General features: G+C 42.0%; 2 protein-coding genes and 1 pseudogene across 7 annotated transcripts in view; 1 reads left to right on the forward strand and 2 right to left on the reverse strand.

Annotated features, from left to right (window-relative positions):
* cep192 (centrosomal protein 192) overlaps positions 1 to 4,569 on the reverse strand; it is a 33,495-nt gene extending 28,926 nt beyond the window's left edge. For 2 of the 3 annotated variants that reach the window (XM_086310354.1, XM_086310352.1), the window contains exons 1-8: positions 4,345 to 4,569; positions 3,627 to 3,871; positions 3,189 to 3,299; positions 1,565 to 1,722; positions 1,095 to 1,156; positions 613 to 763; positions 367 to 482; positions 150 to 239 (exon numbers count right to left, since the gene is read on the reverse strand). In XM_086310354.1, coding sequence (XP_086166480.1) covers positions 150 to 239; positions 367 to 482; positions 613 to 763; positions 1,095 to 1,156; positions 1,565 to 1,722; positions 3,189 to 3,299; positions 3,627 to 3,799 — 861 coding nt within the window. In that variant the 5' untranslated portion in view covers positions 3,800 to 3,871; positions 4,345 to 4,569. The remainder of the gene's footprint in view (positions 1 to 149; positions 240 to 366; positions 483 to 612; positions 764 to 1,094; positions 1,157 to 1,564; positions 1,723 to 3,188; positions 3,300 to 3,626; positions 3,872 to 4,344) is intronic. The other variant, XM_086310353.1, reaches the window with a different exon arrangement.
* A 1,107-nt stretch (positions 4,570 to 5,676) lies between these two features.
* Positions 5,677 to 16,433, reverse strand: seh1l (SEH1-like (S. cerevisiae)). Of its 4 annotated transcripts, none has more exons than XM_086310357.1 (10): positions 16,218 to 16,433; positions 15,736 to 15,786; positions 15,467 to 15,613; positions 15,172 to 15,383; positions 14,440 to 14,538; positions 12,080 to 12,220; positions 11,759 to 11,913; positions 7,886 to 8,039; positions 6,445 to 6,567; positions 5,968 to 6,263 (listed from the first exon to the last, which is right to left on the reverse strand). In XM_086310357.1, the coding sequence occupies exons 1-9, from the start codon at positions 16,326 to 16,328 to the stop codon at positions 6,486 to 6,488; spliced, it is 1,152 nt and encodes a 383-aa protein (XP_086166483.1). In that variant the 5' UTR covers positions 16,329 to 16,433; the 3' UTR covers positions 5,968 to 6,263; positions 6,445 to 6,485. The 4 variants fall into 4 exon arrangements, with proteins under 4 accessions (XP_086166481.1, XP_086166483.1, XP_086166482.1 ...); XM_086310358.1 differs by having other exon boundaries at positions 5,984 to 6,110; XM_086310355.1 differs by lacking the exon at positions 6,445 to 6,567 and having other exon boundaries at positions 5,677 to 6,110.
* Positions 12,991 to 14,157, forward strand: LOC147318427 (uncharacterized; annotated as a pseudogene).
* Positions 16,434 to 16,585: the final 152 nt, after the last annotated feature.

A 16,585-nucleotide genomic window follows, 5' to 3' on the forward strand; every position in this document is an offset into this window, starting at 1 on the left:
AAACCAAAAGTCAAGCAAACGAGGTTCTTGCTAAACCCTTATTTTTGGGGTCAGCTGTCTAAACTGACCTGTAGTTTCAAACAAGTTACCATTCTCTGCCTGAGCTGAAATCAGTACACAGTCACAAAGCAATGTATCAACATGCTCACCTGATCAGACTGATCAAGGAATTGATCTCTGTACTGTTCAGGCTCTGTAGAACTTGGGTTGGACAGGACATCAGCAGCACCTGGCACTCCCTATGAAAGATATACTGTGTTAGCGAGAACTCTGAAACAAAGATTTTAGCTTGCATTCTTTTAAAAGTGGTGCTAGTAAAATGTATAAGTCAGTAAAGTCAGCAAAGTAGAGCGGAAAGAGCCTTACAGTTGCAGGAATCTCCTGGCCCTCCACTCTGCCTCTCTGCATAGCAGGAGGGACCAGCTTATTGAAGTACAGCTCCAGCTCATCATCAGGCAGGTTGTTTACATCAATGTCATCATCTGGTGACCAAACACCAAGTATGTGTGTGACTGAATCACAAATATCACACCTGCTCGGTGTTAAATTCATCCAACTGAAATAGGAACGATGTACAAAGCGTGACTCTAAGGACTTAAAGGTCTGACTTACCTGTTAGGTCGCTATTCATACTATCCACAGACATGAGCTTCTCATTGGCCAGGAAGCTTGAGTTGCTGTCACTAAAATGGTCACTGCCCACTCCTTCCCTCAGTACCTGGTTGTTTTCAACTCTAGATGGTAAGGCCTGAACCTGTATGGACTGAACAACAGAGGAATGCAATGAAAGCAACTTTACAGAAATTTTGTTAGCAAATAAAAAAGGTGAGTTTGATTTAAAAAAAACTTGTAACAAAAATACTGCATTGTAGAAAGAGCTAGATATCAAGACATTCAAAAGTTTAGAAGAAGTGAAATGGTGGCTTTTAAACAGTGACTCAAACTCTGTATTTTTGCACATCACGACAGAAAATATAGAACACAGAAAATGAGTAGGGAAAGAAATAGTCCAAATCTTTGGACAGCAGTCTCATGACACATCATACAGATATAAATCAACAGGAAACTGATCAGCATGTATGGAAAGGTGGTACCTTTTTGTCTGTGACATCTTTATGTCCAAAATGAGCAAATGTCAGAAGCCCTGTTGACAGATCTGTTAGAAGAGACACAAAGTTCATCAGTAACACTTTCGTACAGGTGGATCAAATGAGCATGTACACATTGCCCCCCAAAAGCCTCAAGCAAACAAAAAACAAAACAACTTTAGGCAAACACTCTTACATAACAAATCAGTATGAAGGGGTTGATTTATAAGAACAAGCAACACTCAAGTTATTAACTACATTTAAGGGCCGTAACTCACGTGTACCATGGTTCTTTGCATTACCACAACAGCAACAGAAAGAACCATAGTACACATTCAAGTAGTACATAGCTCACTTTTAAATTGTGTGCTAAGTCTGAATGGAGAACGGAGTCACTTGAATAGACTGATGAAGCCAGAAATATTACTTAACGTGTGCCTGAAAAAGTCAATAGAGCCAGGGGCACAAGAATTTACCTGTTCCAAGTTCTGTGGGATGGCCACATACTGAGCCTGCCTGTGTAGTACCAAGGCCCAGCATGGAGCCTTGATTTCTGGATGCACTCTCATCCAGATTAATCTTCAAAAGCTTGTCTGAAAGACGATGGGCTGCAATGAAGTCATCTGCATTATCCCTGTAACAATGACAGGGATGTAAATAATTCAGAACTAGGGCTGCCACGATTAGTCGACTAGTCACGATTATGTCGACTATTAAAATCGTCGACGACTAATTTAATAGTCGACGCATCGTTTGAAGCTTTGTAAGATCACAAAGGACGCAGGAATGAGTACCGGTAGTAGGATTTAAGAGTGTAATAACGGACTGAAACAGAAGATGGCAGCACTGCATGTACAAGGATGCCAGCTGCCGTTAAACCCCGAAGAAGAAGCTGTGTCCCAGAATTCATAGCGCAGCTGTCAACAATGGCGGCAGCTAGTTAGTTTTAACTTTACGCTTATTATTCTTTCTGGGGCACAAAATAAATGTTTAACATATTTTCAGGCTTGAATGTAGCTGTGTAAACCTCAAATATCTGCTCAGTTTATCAAGACACCACATATTTTCAAAAGCGCTCCAACGTTTTCGGAGACGTCTGTTACCCACTAGCTCGTTAGCTAGGCGGGGGCAAGGCTAACTAGAGCCGTGAGAACACCGGACTCCCGGCAAATCGTTTTCAAACCCACCACTGTCTTTCGCTAGTCAGGTTAAACATATATATAAGTCACTTAGATAACTTAAAAATGTTATTGTTTGGCTTTCTTTAGTATTTTATTTGTTCCTGCGTAAATCGGTTTGGCTGAGATTAAAGTTATAGTTTTTGCACAGCTAAAACTGTCAAGCAGACAGCTGATTGTCAGAAGTGTGAGACGCTGGAGAATATACTCCGGTGTCCTGTTATATTTTAGAAAGCAAGGAGTTTATTAAACTTCACCGAAACAATCTGCAAATTTCATTAAAAATTAATAAACTACCATCTTGTCTTTATTTTTAGTTAGCACAAACACTTCAAGCTGTAAGCTAATGATAGTTATGTAAGACCAGATGCTGCTGGTGCAATAAGCTGTATGCTGTACGTCCAATGGATGATGATCTGATTAGTCGACTAATCGCAAAAATAATCGGTGACTAGTCGACTATCAAAATAATCGTTTGTGGCAGCCCTATTCAGAACACATTAGTAAAACACACCAAAGGAGAGTTAAAGTAATTACTTATCTATTAGTCAGGTTTATACTGTGTGTGTGTGTGTGTGTGTGTGTGTGTGTGTGTAAAACATTAAATTCATACTAACAACAACCGCTGTGTATCCACTTCACTGCATTTGAAACATTTTTTTTTTTTTAAAGGGCATTTATTTTCACAGAGATGACAACGGTACACACCTCAAGTAAAATCGACACTAAAGATTAGAGTTACTACATTTCAGTATTTGGTTTCTCATCCTTCAAACTACAAAACATCTATCCTGACTATTGATCCAACAATTGGAAGTTGGCTGCAGTATTACACACTACAGTTTTTTGTTTGTTTGTTTTTTAACCAGAGATTTTACAGGCAACAATGAGCAGCGTGAATTACATGTATTTCTATACTCACATGTCATCTTTGAAGCTGAGGGCAAACTTGGGCTGTTCTACTTCAGATGACTGTAGACCAGAATGCTGCAGCACTCTGCTATCCAGGTATGAAACCTCAATGGGATCGTCTCTATAAAATGAGCAAATAGTGCAAAAAGCAGCTTGTTAACACAAAAATCAACTGTAAATAATTATCAGCACCCTTAATTACATTTAGCACCTATATGCTCACCCAGAATTAATATATTACCTATAAACTTTGTTAAACATGTCAGAGACCACAAAGAGCTGCTTTTCCTTTTTCATTAACAAATATACACAGTTGTTTGTTTTTTAGCAGGCATTTTTGAAATACTGCCATCCTTGTATTGCAAACAAAGAACCTGAGATCTATTTTTAGCCTCAGAGCATTTCTAAAACAAGTCACATCAGCCCAAAGCCAACAGCATACTCCCACCTGTTGTCAGATTCGCGTCTAATTTTAGCCACAGTAGAGGCAGCCACCGGCAGTCCTGGGCCTGAACCCAATGTCACATTTCCCAGTGTGGGGCGGCCACTGGCGCTGTCCAGAGACTTGCAGAGGAAACTTGGGAAGGCTTCATCTTCCAGTTTGTAAAAACTGTCTGCCATTGCTTTTGAAGGGAGCAGGGTGAGTGCCAAATGTGGCTTAGGTTCCGTTCAGGTGATGACCATCTGTAATGTCTAGAAAAATGAACGGTAGCAATAAAGGACCAGGTAAAACACATCTTGTGCCCACTCGTGTGCTTATTTAGCAAACATCAGCTTCTTAATACCACCTTTCAATCGTGAAAACTATTGACTTAAGTATTTTCTTTGGGGAACGTCATCATACATGTTGTTTCGCAGGTATACGGTTCAAGTCTATTGAATAAACAAATTAAGAGAACTTAAGTAGCCAACTACACTAGGTGGGCTAACTTCTAAGCTAACAGGCTACTTGCTAAAAACAAAAGGGTCTGTGGAACTCGCCAGCACGTTGCAGATTTAAGCTACCCCATTGTTTTTGGTTCTTTAAGTTAGAGTGTGTAAGAAGACATTTTGCAGACAGCACATATAAGTGAACAAGCTTCACCTGCTCGCTAATTATTTCTTCTTAGACTGTTATACTCCAGCAAGGGAATTCAATTATAAACGTTTGTCGGACTTCAACTCACATTCAACACTCCAGAAGTAAGCGGGCCCAGGGATAAATAGTTTTTCTCCAACTTGAACTTTGTCCTTATAAACGGTTCAAATGCGATACCAAGTGTAGCCAAATGCCAAATGTAACTTCGAAATAACTTAGACTCATCATTATTACTTAAAATCTGACATATCAAACAAACCGTACAATAGTTCGTAGGACCAAACAGCGCCCAGAAGCCACAGGAAGCCCGCGTGAGCGTCATATCACAAAGGCGGGACTTAATCAATTTTAGACGACGCGGATTGGACAGAAAACCTATGAGGGAGGAAATTGCCAATGATGATTGGTTACTATCTATGTCATTCCAATGGATTTGGCAGCTTGGGGCCAATGACTGTATGCTTGGGGCGGTTAAGAAAAGTGCTCATTCATTTATCAGTAAAGCGCTTGTCCTCAGATGAATGAAAGACGGAATGTGCTCTTTTGAACTCCAGCCATAACTTATCTAATAATACGTATACCACTAAATTATCTGCAATAGTTGATAGGTTGTTATATTTATTATGAATTAGCGCCCAGTTATTAAGCAAAGCGTGTCACACAAGTCGTTAATGGCCAAGTGAGGATTTTCTTGTATCGTATGTCCTGCCAAACAGCTGCAAGAGTACCGAGGGTCGCAAACAGCTGACTGCTGAAAGAGTTGTCATCCCACATCCCATGCGTTCCGTTTATTAGGAGTGCCACGATATGAAATGTTGTCCTCCCTGTCAATGTTAACCCTCTGTGAAAATACTAATGGCATATATTGTCAGTTTTGCCTAATTTTGGAGCGATATTGGCAGGAGAATAGCCCCTTGCTGACATGTGATCCTTCACAAATAACGCCAAGGAAATGTATAGCACAGCCAAAAGACAGCTGTTCACACTAAAAAGGAAAAGGTTATATAACACAATATGCAACTAATGGTTAGGCCCTAAAGAAACACATCAGTGTCCAAGAGCTACCAGGTATCACCAAGTTTTATAAATGGCTAGGACAAACATAGATTCAAGAGCTTTTAAAAAGATTTTTTTAAAACTTCCTGGCCCAAGATGACCATCATATTATTTCCAGTCAATCATGTGGAATGACTATGCCTTTCTTCTTCTTTGATTGTAAAGGAGAAGCAGTCAAAAATAACACCCCCTTTATATCATTTATTTCTGAGTCTTACTTCCACCCATTCTAATTATAGACTTCCATAAGCAGAAAGACAAACATGTCCCCCTTTCAGACACAACTGACAGAAGTTTTCCAATTTACCAGCCAACAATACCCGATGATTGCACGCCCCCCTCCCAACAACAACAAAAAATCAGCTTAGTTTAAAAATGCTGAGTTTATTATTCACACAATACCATATACATTATTTAAATGACTCTCTGTACCAACGCATTAGATCTTCCAAAGGTTTTCTTTAATAATATGCAGAGGGAAAAAAAACATAAACCTTTAGAAAAGTGAAAAAAAATCTTTATTAGAAATGAAAGGAAATTTTCTTTTTCATCCAAAACTATTTCAAAAATGATACCCTGTCTTATTTAACTAAAACACACAGGGGAAGAGAAAAAAAAAATCATTGCCCTTCAGCTTCTGGTAAGGGCAGCAGTGCCCTGGAGGACAGCCTGTGGGGAAGAGGCTGCTGCTGAGGCTGAATGGGCTCAGTATCACAGTGCTCTATTAGGGAAGAAGGAGGCAGCAGGTGACCATACACAATACCCGCTCTAGGGGGGTCCAGAGGAGGAAAGAAATACCTGAAGTAAGAAAAAGAAGGAGGAGGAGACAAAGACGGCAAATACGTGGACGGAAAGAAAAGACAACAAAGGGAATACACAGAGGGTGAACAAATAAAAGGAAGCAAAAAAAAGAGAAATTAAAAGGAGAAGGATGCATGTTTGGTCCAGACACTAAAAAGGTAAGAGGGAAGACAGTGACATTTTAAAAAAAAGAAAGAAAAAAAAAAGGTTTAAGCACAAAAAGAAAGGAATCAATGTTTTGCAAGGTTCATGCCAGATTTGTTGCAAAAAATTAAAGTTTCAATCAGTAATACCCAAGTATCCATTTGTGAAATGTGTTACAGAGTCTTACATTTTAAATATGGGCAAGTGGGAGCTGATGCACAAGACACATTAGTAATATGCGGGTGGCTGGTATATCTTTGGAGAGGTCAGCTGCCGCAGGGGAGGAGCAAAGGGAGCTCTCTTGCCAATCCTGCATGCAATAAGCAGTACAACAGCACATTACTTCAAACAAAGCTCACTTCACACTTGTTTCTGATACATGAAAAATTCCACACGCCGCTCTGCAAATGCCTAAATTCAACTGAACTGAGTTAACTGGCTTACAATACACAGATATTGTGTTACTCGGGTTAGAGGGGAATCACAAGTTGAGTCAAAAACACGTACGTACAAATTTTTGTTAGGTCTGAGGTTATGGTGGAGTTGAACATAAATACAGCCACACTCTGAGCTTAGACACAATTTATTTATCGTTCAAATTTTCCTGGTGCTTCATGTGCGAATGAGGGGGGAACAATGAAGGCTAAAAACAAGAACAGCTGCTGAGCCAGCAGACCAAATATGGTTTCAATAGGAAGTAATAACAGGTGTGGATACATTTCATTTGTATAAAAAGAGGAATGTGTTATCACTCCATTCAAGGCTCGCAGTGGCTGTATTCACACTCGTTCTGTGTGTGTGTTTACACTCTGTTAATACGGCTCATTCAAGCTGTCCTTTCTGCTCAGCAAAGAGTTTGGCACTACTTGTTCAAGGATACATTCAAATCCAAAAGAGAAAAATAAGGAGAAAATATTCAGGATGCATTCATATATTGGCCAAATGCCTGTATCAGGTGATATCAGCATGTCTGTTAATATAAGATGGTACTTATCAACATCAGCAGCTGATATTCATTTTGTGTTGGTTAAAAAGTCCAGGCAGAACTAATGGGAGGAATAAATAACAAAAACAGTCAAAAGACTGACATTTGCTATCGGCTCAGAACCTAATGATCACAAAATTCCTGCTCCACTTCAGTTTAATCATGATGTCAAATGTTGAGACTTTTGACTGAAGCTGATCAAATTCATTTACAGAATACAACCTAATAGCACAATGTTTCTGTTCTGTATCCCAAAATAGCTCTAGAAATTGAAAGAACGGCCACGTATCAAACTCATATAAACACATTTATTTTCCTTTTATATATTAAGAAAACAGTTAGTCCTTGCACTCACGGTGCAAAGTGGAACCATTCTTATTACATGCATCAGTATAAATTGAGAGGAAGTCACCACCACAACACATCTGGCTCCACAGGTACAATGTAGATAACCTGTGTGGTGAAAACCAGAAGCCAAGCTCTTTGCATGAGTGCAGCACGGGATCAGTGCGAGTCCAACACGCTTGTCAGTAAGCAGCTGTACTCCCAGTCAGGGTGAGGCGTTAAAAAAAACCAAAGTTGTCAGTTCTGACTGGCTTGGGCAGGGCTGGGTGAGTGGCGTCAGACGCGCCACGCCACCTACCTTCCTGCAGACATCCCGTTCAGCGCATTCTGGGAAGACTGAACAGAGGAACCCAGCACAGTACTCATGGCTGAGGGCTGACCGGATGAACCTGTAAGTGGGCTTCCATCTCCCTTCAGGATGCCGGTGCACTTCCAGTTGTCCATGTAGTTAGCTGCACAGAGACAGAAGGAAAAGTCTGCATTTATTTCGTACACAAAGGAGAAGGGGGACAATCTGACAGCTGAACTTTTCACCGTCATAGGATATTCAAGTGGGGCTCTTTTCTCCACTTGAATATCTGGTGTTCCTCCAGACCAGTGCATTTTGCTGAAGCACACAAATCATTTGATAATCTACTTGTTGCTATGAACACAGTTACTGCACAACCATTTATTGTGAAGGGATTTATCAGCTTTAGCACTTTGAGAATCAGAATCAGAATCAGAAAGGGGTTTATTGCCAAATGTTGAGCAGGTTTACAACATTAGGAAATTGCTGCGGTGCTTCAGTGCAAACATAGTGTCATAAATAGCACTTAAATAGACATGAAAAAATAAAAGTAGGGATAAGAATTAAAAGTGCTACGTAGAAAGATATGTGCATGAGCTATACATGAGATATATACATGAGAATAAGAATTAAGAGTGCTACGTTGAAAGATATATACATGAGTGCAGGTGGTGATCAGTGCCAAACATAGAATGATGCAGTGACACAGCGTAGGGTCATGTGTTAGTAGCGGGAACAGTCATATGGTTATTGTTCATGTGTCCAACAGCAGAGGGGAAGAAACTGTTCTTATGGCGAGAGGTTCTGGTGCGAATGGACCGGAGCCTCCTGCCTGAGGGGAGCAGGTCAAACAGACTGTGTCCAGGGTGAGAAGGGTCAGCTGAGATCCGAGCTGCACGCCGCAATGTCCTGGAGGTGTACAGGTCCTGCAGAGATGGGAGTCTGCAGCCAATCACCTTCTCAGCAGAGCGCACAACACGCTGCAGTCTCTGTTTGTCCCTGATAGTGGCTCCAGCGTACCACACGGTGATGGAGGAGGTGAGGATGGACTCGATGATTGCAGTGTAGAACTGCATCATCGTCCGTGTTGGCAGGTTGAATTTCTTCAGCTGCCTCAGGAAGTACATCCTCTGCTGGGCTTTCTTAATGACGGAGGTGATGGTGGGCTCCCACTTCAGGTCCTGGGTGATGGTGGTACCCAGGAAGCGGAATGAGTCCACAGAGGTGATGGGGGTGTCAGTCAGGATGATGGGGGGGAGTGGGGCTGTGTGCTTCCTGAAGTCCACAATAATCTCCACTGTCTTCTGGGCATTCAGCACCAGGTTGTTGTGGCTGCACCAAGACACCAGACGTTCAACCTCCCTCCTGTAGGCAGACTCATCCCCGTCCGAGATGAGTCCAATAACGGTGGTGTCATCTGCAAACTTGATTAGCTTGACAGACTGGTGGGTGGAGGTGCAGCAGTTGGTGTACAGGGAGAAGAGCAGAGGAGAAAGAACACAGCCCTGAGGGGAGCTGGTGCTGATGGTCCGGGAGTCCGAGACATTCTTTCCCAGCCTCACATGCTGCTTCCTGTCCGTCAGGAAGTCAGTGATCCACCGGCAGATGGGATCAGGCACATTCATCTGGGAAAGCTTGTCTCGGAGATGGTCTGGAAGGATGGTGTTGAAGGCAGAGCTGAAGTCCACAAACAGGATCCTGGCGTAGGTTCCTGGGGAGTCCAGATGCTGCAGGATGAAGTGTAGGGCCATGTTGATGGCGTCGTCTACAGACCTGTTGGCTCTATATGCAAACTGCAGGGGGTCCAGGAGGGGGGCCGTGAGGGTCCTGAGATGGGAGAGAACTAGGCGCTCAAAAGACTTCATGACCACAGATGTCAGAGCCACGGGTCTGTAGTCATTTAGTCCAGTGATCCTAGGTTTCTTGGGGACAGGGATTATGGTGGAGGACTTGAAGCAGGCAGGCACATGACATGCCTGCAGTGAGGAGTTGAAAATGCCAGAAAACACTGGGGCCAGCTCGTTTGCACAGTGTCTGAGGGTGGCAGGAGACACGCCGTCTGGGCCGGGAGCTTTCTGAGCATTCAGGTTCTTAAACTGCTTCCTCACATCTGCTTCATGAATATGAAGAGTTGTGGTGGGAGGAAATCCTCTTTTGTGTGGGGTGAGGAGGGGGGTGTTGTAGGTGAACAGTTTGAAGGTGGTGATGGCTCTATGGAGGGGGGAGAGGTGGGGGAAGGAGTGTCCAAAGTGCCTCTATTGTTGGGGCCGTTGGAGGTGTGAAGGCTGCCTGATGGCTCGTCAAAACGGCAGTAGAAGTCGTTAAGGGTGTTGGCTAAGAGCAAGTCATCAGTGGAGTGGGGGGTTTTAGGCTTGTAGTTTGTGATATTCCTAAAACCTTTCCACACAGAGGCCGAGTCATTCTCTGAGATCTGCTGCTGCATCTTCTCAGAGTGCTGATGTTTAGCAATGTCCACTTCTTTAGTGAACCTGTACTTGGCCTCTCTGTAGCAGTCCCTGTCTCCGCTTCTGAACGCCTTTCTCTCATTCCTTTCAGATTTTTGAAGCCCTCCCATATCTGTGTCAGTGTAAAAACTATCACAAAACCAGTGTGTAATGCTGGCTCAGCAACAAACACCATTTAACAGACATGGACTCGGAGGTAGCACTTAACAGCTTCAAAAACATATTTCTCAGAAAAGGAGAGCAGGATGTGGAGAACAAAGCAGAGGTAAATTCTTTAATGCTGACAGACTGCTAACTCTGTGACTATACTTGCGTATCAACAGATGTACTATATGCACGGAATTTGTAAAACTTGACACTGCTATTTAGCCCAACTTTTAAGACATGCATTTCATAACAAAATAAAATGAAATTTTTTAACCTGGAAAAGAGAAGCTATGGTTTTTCCTGCTGCTGATACAAACTGCATCACACAAACAAAGAGGTAAGCTCGGTCAGGATGCTTGGTTATGAGTATAGAAACAAAGTCTGCTACAGCGCAAACAAACTGTTAAGATCTTTTAAAATTGGTTTTTAAAACCAAATAAAAAATAAAATAATCGTTCCCTGACTCCACCAGGCTGAATACTCGGGAGTGTGAGTGTGTATGCAGATGTTGGAAAAAAAGATAGAAGCACTGTATGAATGTGTGTTTTGGTGAAGCACTTTGAATTATAAACCAAGTAGAAAGATGCTATACAAGTATCAGTCCATTTACCAGTATATAGACACACCTGAATAAGACCCAACTATGGATCAAGGTAGATCAAACATCCAGGTAACGCCCAAAGTTACAGACACTACAGCATCCCATCTATCCAATATTTTTCAAACAAGAAGCAACTTCATATAAACTTATGGACCACTTCCAAATGATCTGGTGTGGAATGACTTGAATAACTGCACAATTTAACCTATGACTAAATCAATATTCCTAGTATTAATAGCAGCAACTGCTGCTACACAGCTACAAAGCCTGAAGCTTGGTAGGAGGGCAAAGGTTTCCCAACTGGAGGACATAATGGTTGCCAGTATCAGTCTGCTTGATTACTGGAATCAATACTCTGAAAACAGACACAGTGGTTAACCTGATTACAACATGTATTCACAAGTAGGTATTTGCACCTCGGACAGTAGAGAATAAAAAAAGTTGTTGTGGTTTGATGAGAACCTGTGCAAAAACGTCAGCTTTCTTTACACAGTTGAACCAACAAATCCTTTATTCTGGAAATGACCAATGCCAACTATGAGTGAACAAAAGTCATTCAATGCCCAGTGAAAAGTACTATTCACTGAACAGCCACATTAAACAGCTTTTATTAAAGTTGTCACTGAAGTAAAAGGAAGACAAACAAGCAGTTGTTAAGAGCCCCCTCACCTTTCCAGAGGCGCACACAGCCATCATCCCCAGAGGAGGCCAGCAGGGTGCTGGTGATATTCCAGCTCACACGCCACACCTGGGAGTTATGGTTGTCAAACTGAGCCACAATCTGCACCTCAAATTTGGTGGGTCCTGTGGACGTGCTCTCCTTCCTGTCAGGAGCACACAAGAAACAGGAAATTGAATATTTATTTTGCATTATCTTAAAAAGAGAACATCTGCTCAGGAACTGCATGCAGGGCTTCAGTGCAGTATTTGTATGACTCCACCAGTTTCTGTGCATTGTGGCCTTCTATAAGACAGAGTGCAAACACTCACCTCATCGGAACTAGCTTAAATATTCGAACATCTTTTGTTGCAATGGCGAGCACGTGGAAAGATCTTCCCAGGTTTGGAGCAAACGCGATGTCATGAACCGCATCAGTGACCGTCATGAGTGTCTCTGCTTTGGCATATTTCCTTTTAAACAGATAAATATTAAAATCTGTCATTTATTTTGGTATGTCTTCATAATTCAATGGTTAGTGCATCACTAATAACAGGGTTCATACACATTTTTCAGGGTCAAATTCAAGGTGAATTTTCAAGCTTTTCCAGCACATTACCAAAATAGAAGAAAGCATGTTTCACTTTGCATCACCTCAGTAAGACCTTGTAAAAATTTTAACAAATCATCTTAGGTCGACTTAAATGTCTTTTGTCCCCCTTTTGTTAAAAGAGAAAAATGCAGCACACAAAAATAGTGAAAAAGGAAACGGTTGCCTTACATGCATATAGTGCACAAACTCAAAAAACACATTCCTCTTAAAAATTAAGATGTGCAAATGTGAACAAATCAACTTGTTAGAGATCTTCATCTCCACTGTAAATAAACAACAACCCAGAAAACAAGAAAACTGCACCAAATGTTTGTTTGTTTTTTTGTTCTTTTTAACTAGTTAAGCACCCCTTTTTCCTTAAGTAGGGGGTGAGAAACAGCAAGTTTTAGTTCATTTCAGCAGCATCTGTGTTTGCAGCCTACAAACATTCACCACAGAAACATTTGGAAAGCTTTTCAAAGTCATCGTATTGAAACTCCAACATGTTTCCAAGAAAAAGAACAACCAATTCAAAAAGATTACGCCGCCCCTCCTTCCTGGCGTGGCCGGCCAATTTCCCCAAATGGCGTGTCATCCTTCCAAAGGGCGTTAGAGGAGAGTAGGAATGAAAACTACCTTCTCCAGAAAAAAATGCAACAAATTGAAGAAGAGAAACTTCAACTGGAGAACAAGTGTAGATGAATGGAAGCCCAAAGTAAAGAGCTGGAAGACAGACAACAGCGCCAGCCGGACATAAAAATTATTAATGAGGGCTGGGGAATCAAGTTTGCTCAAACCCGAGAGCAGATTGTGCACCTCATTAAAGAAAACAGGCAAAAGAGTGCAGAACTAAAAGAAATGACCAACCAGCTCCAAGACAAGAAAACGATGACTGATAAGATACAATGGGATCTCCAATACATGGACCGAAGGAATCAGCTCCTCCAAAGACAGCTCCATGAAGCTGTGGAAGAAAAGAAAGAATTCCTCCAACAGAAGGAAGAGCATGACAAAAAGCAAAGAGACATGCAGCACAAACTGAAGAGCATGCAGGAAAAATACCGAATGCTGAAAGAAAGCCTGGATGAAACACTGCGCCAAAATAAAGACCTTCTTCAACAGAAAGAGCAACAACAAGAAAGACTGAAAGAAGGAAAGCGTATCGTCCAAGACTTTGAGTCTAAAAATCTAAAACTGCAAGAGTTTTGTAATCAGCTGGAGGACAAAGCAACTAAAGTGGAAGAAGAAAAGGACAAACTGGAGAAACGCTGCTCACAGATGCAGCAAAGGATCGAGCAAAATGCGAGAAACAACTCAGAGCTCGTTAAGGGGATTTTGGTGGAATATAATAACTTGAAGCGTGAAAACACTCAAATGCAGGCACAAAAAGAACAACAAGACAAAATACATGAAGACCTGCAGCTCACGCTCCAAGAAATCCAGAAAAGAAACGAGCAGTTAGAAGACAAGCACAAAGAAGTGCAACAGAGAAATGCAGACATGCACAAGGACAAGCTGATACAGGAGGCAACATCCAAACAACTCCAGGACAAGCTTGAAGAACAACAAGCAACATTAGAAGAGGTGGAACAAAGATGTGAGAGACTTGAAAAGCAAAACACAGAAACAATTGATGAGTTGAGAAATCTCATCCTGGAGAAAAAAAGCGCTCGTGGAAAAGTGCCTGAAAAAAAAGAAAAAATGGTTCCACTTGTTCCGGAGGAGAGACGCTACTGCTTCCTCACCTGATGTAGCCTCGTCTTGCTCCACCTCTGTTAACCCCCCAACCAGTCCCGGCAGTTGACTGTCCCCTCCTGAGCCTGGTTCTGCCGGAGGTTTCTGCCCATTTAAAGGCAGTTTTTCCTCCCCACTGTCGCCAAGTGCTTGCTCAGAGGCGATTGTTGGGGTTTTCTCTCCTCTACCTTGTTTCTTCATTTACTTGCTTGCTTAACTTTTTGTTCAACTTATCTAAATAATAAACCATTTGAATTTATCCTTTGAGTATTTTTCATCTCATCTTTACAGAATTTTTCCAAAACATTTTCAAACATTCAGATCTGTCTTTTATTTTCTTCTTGAAACCTCATAATGAATACCCACCGTGTGTTTTCGTTGTACTCGTAGATCTGAACCTTCCCACCGTATGTTACGTTGCTGTCGTCACTCCCCACAGCAAACATGGGAGGATGGGCACGTGAGCTGTTTGTAGGAAACAACGCGTGGTTACACCAGCAGACTGTTATCAGCATGGTGTTACATACACATGAAAAAGTCAAGTGATACTTGCATAGCATTATTCATGATGTTGTCATACCTGCATGTCTATAAGTCACATTAAGTTTAGCTGTAAGCTGTTTTATTGAAAGAATTAGCGGTAGTAATTGTGTTATTTCATAAGCACAATAACTGAAAATGTGTTCTAACACAGCGGTCCCCAACCTTTTTTGCACGACGGACCGGTTTATGCCCAACATTATTTTCACGGACCGGCCTTTAAGGTGTCGCAGATAAATACAACAAAATAAAACTAGTACCGGTACCGAAAAAAAGAAGATTTATTCATAACACACTCGAAAAGACCCAGGAAAACCGAGTTAACGATAAAAACGATAACAAAATAACGCTGAAAACCGATAAAAACCCTGAAAACCATACATTTAACACCTGAGCCTCAACTCTCACGGCCCGTTACCAAACGACTCACGGACTGGTACTGGTCCGAGGGTACCGCTGTTCTAACATATGCAAGCAAATAATATAAAAGCACTACAGCTGCTCTCTACATTTGAATCTCATCTTGGTTCCTTACACAAAGTAAACCGGCAGTCTAACCTGGAGGGGTTCCACGAGATGCAGCTGCAGCTGAGCTTGCAGGAGATCTCATGCTGCAGGGACCACTGACTCAGGTTCATCACATCGGGAGCCTCGTAGATCCTCACCACCCCATCCGCAGAGCAGGTGGTCAGCATAAGACCCATGTGTTTAGGAGCAAACTTCACATCGGTCACTGACGTTCTACTGTCCACTAGCGTGGTTCTCTTAATCTAAAAAAGCCCAACATGAAACACTCAGGTGAAATCTAACAAACAGTTATGTTAAATGGGAAATGTAATGCAAGTGTACTAACCCAGTGGCTCAGTCCTCTCTGCTTGTCATTGGACTCTCCTACGATCTCCTCCCAAACAGCAGCTGTTCTGTCAAAGGAGCAAGAAGCTAGAACCTGTCCAAACTCTGGATGCGCCCAGGTCACTCGCCACACTGATCCACTGTGTGTCTGCACATAACAGCATTCATCTATTAACTCCATCGATACTTTGAATTTCATGCTGTGTTCATACTCAAAAACACAAACATAAAGTAATAAATAAAAAAGAAAAGGAAATTATGGTGGTTTACCTTCCAGCTGGCTGTGCAGTGCCACTCTCCGTTCTCACTTTTGTCCCAGACCTGAGTGGAATAAAATCACAACCTTGAATACTCCTCACGTGTCTGTGCACAATTATCACCGGTTTTGCACTGACATTTGTATGTACGTCCTTTATTATGTCGTCACATAATAAACACTACATCGATAGCTCTGTCGGAAAACTGCAGTGCTTAACTACACTACTATGCTATAGAGCTTATCTGTGGCCAGCCTAGCTCGTGTGCTACAAGCACCAGAGCTAACAGACTAGCATATTAAACTGAGATAATTTCCCTCGAGTGTAAGAACCAGCGGAAGATTTCTCAAACAACCTCATCGTCTGTCAACGACTGCAGGAAAACGAGTCAGTAATTTCAGTATGTAAGGTGAAAGTGTCGGTAATGTGGGCAAGGCTATCCTGCTAGCTATAACAGCTAATGCTAACATTAGCAAACTATGATGTACAGCTCACCTTGACACTTTGGTCGCTGGAGCAAGTCGCCATCCTCCGGCCGTGAAAATCATACGATACGTCATGAATTAGATCTTTATGATCTGCCGCGATACTACGCGCAACAAACATGATGACAACTATGTACCGGCAGCTCTAGCTGGGACGATTAGCTGGCAGGCCTGTCATGTGTCTACTTGTGCTGTTTATTTGGCGGTAATGTGATTGTGTGTAGTACAAGCTATTGACCACACGGCGGCGCATGCACACAAATTTTAAGCAGCTCAATGCGACTTTGGGGTTCTTTATAAGAAGATAAAATATAACGAAAGTTATTCGGTGAAAAAGTGCTACAGCCAGAGTTACTTTGAACAGACAGATTAATAGGT

This window comes from Aulonocara sp. 'chitande type north' Nkhata Bay, linkage group LG11, assembly GCF_057382095.1.
Source record: "Aulonocara sp. 'chitande type north' Nkhata Bay isolate Kocher_YH1m ecotype deep benthic linkage group LG11, A_spYH_male_GT1.1, whole genome shotgun sequence".
NCBI classification, from domain to species: domain Eukaryota; kingdom Metazoa; phylum Chordata; class Actinopteri; order Cichliformes; family Cichlidae; genus Aulonocara; species Aulonocara sp. 'chitande type north' Nkhata Bay.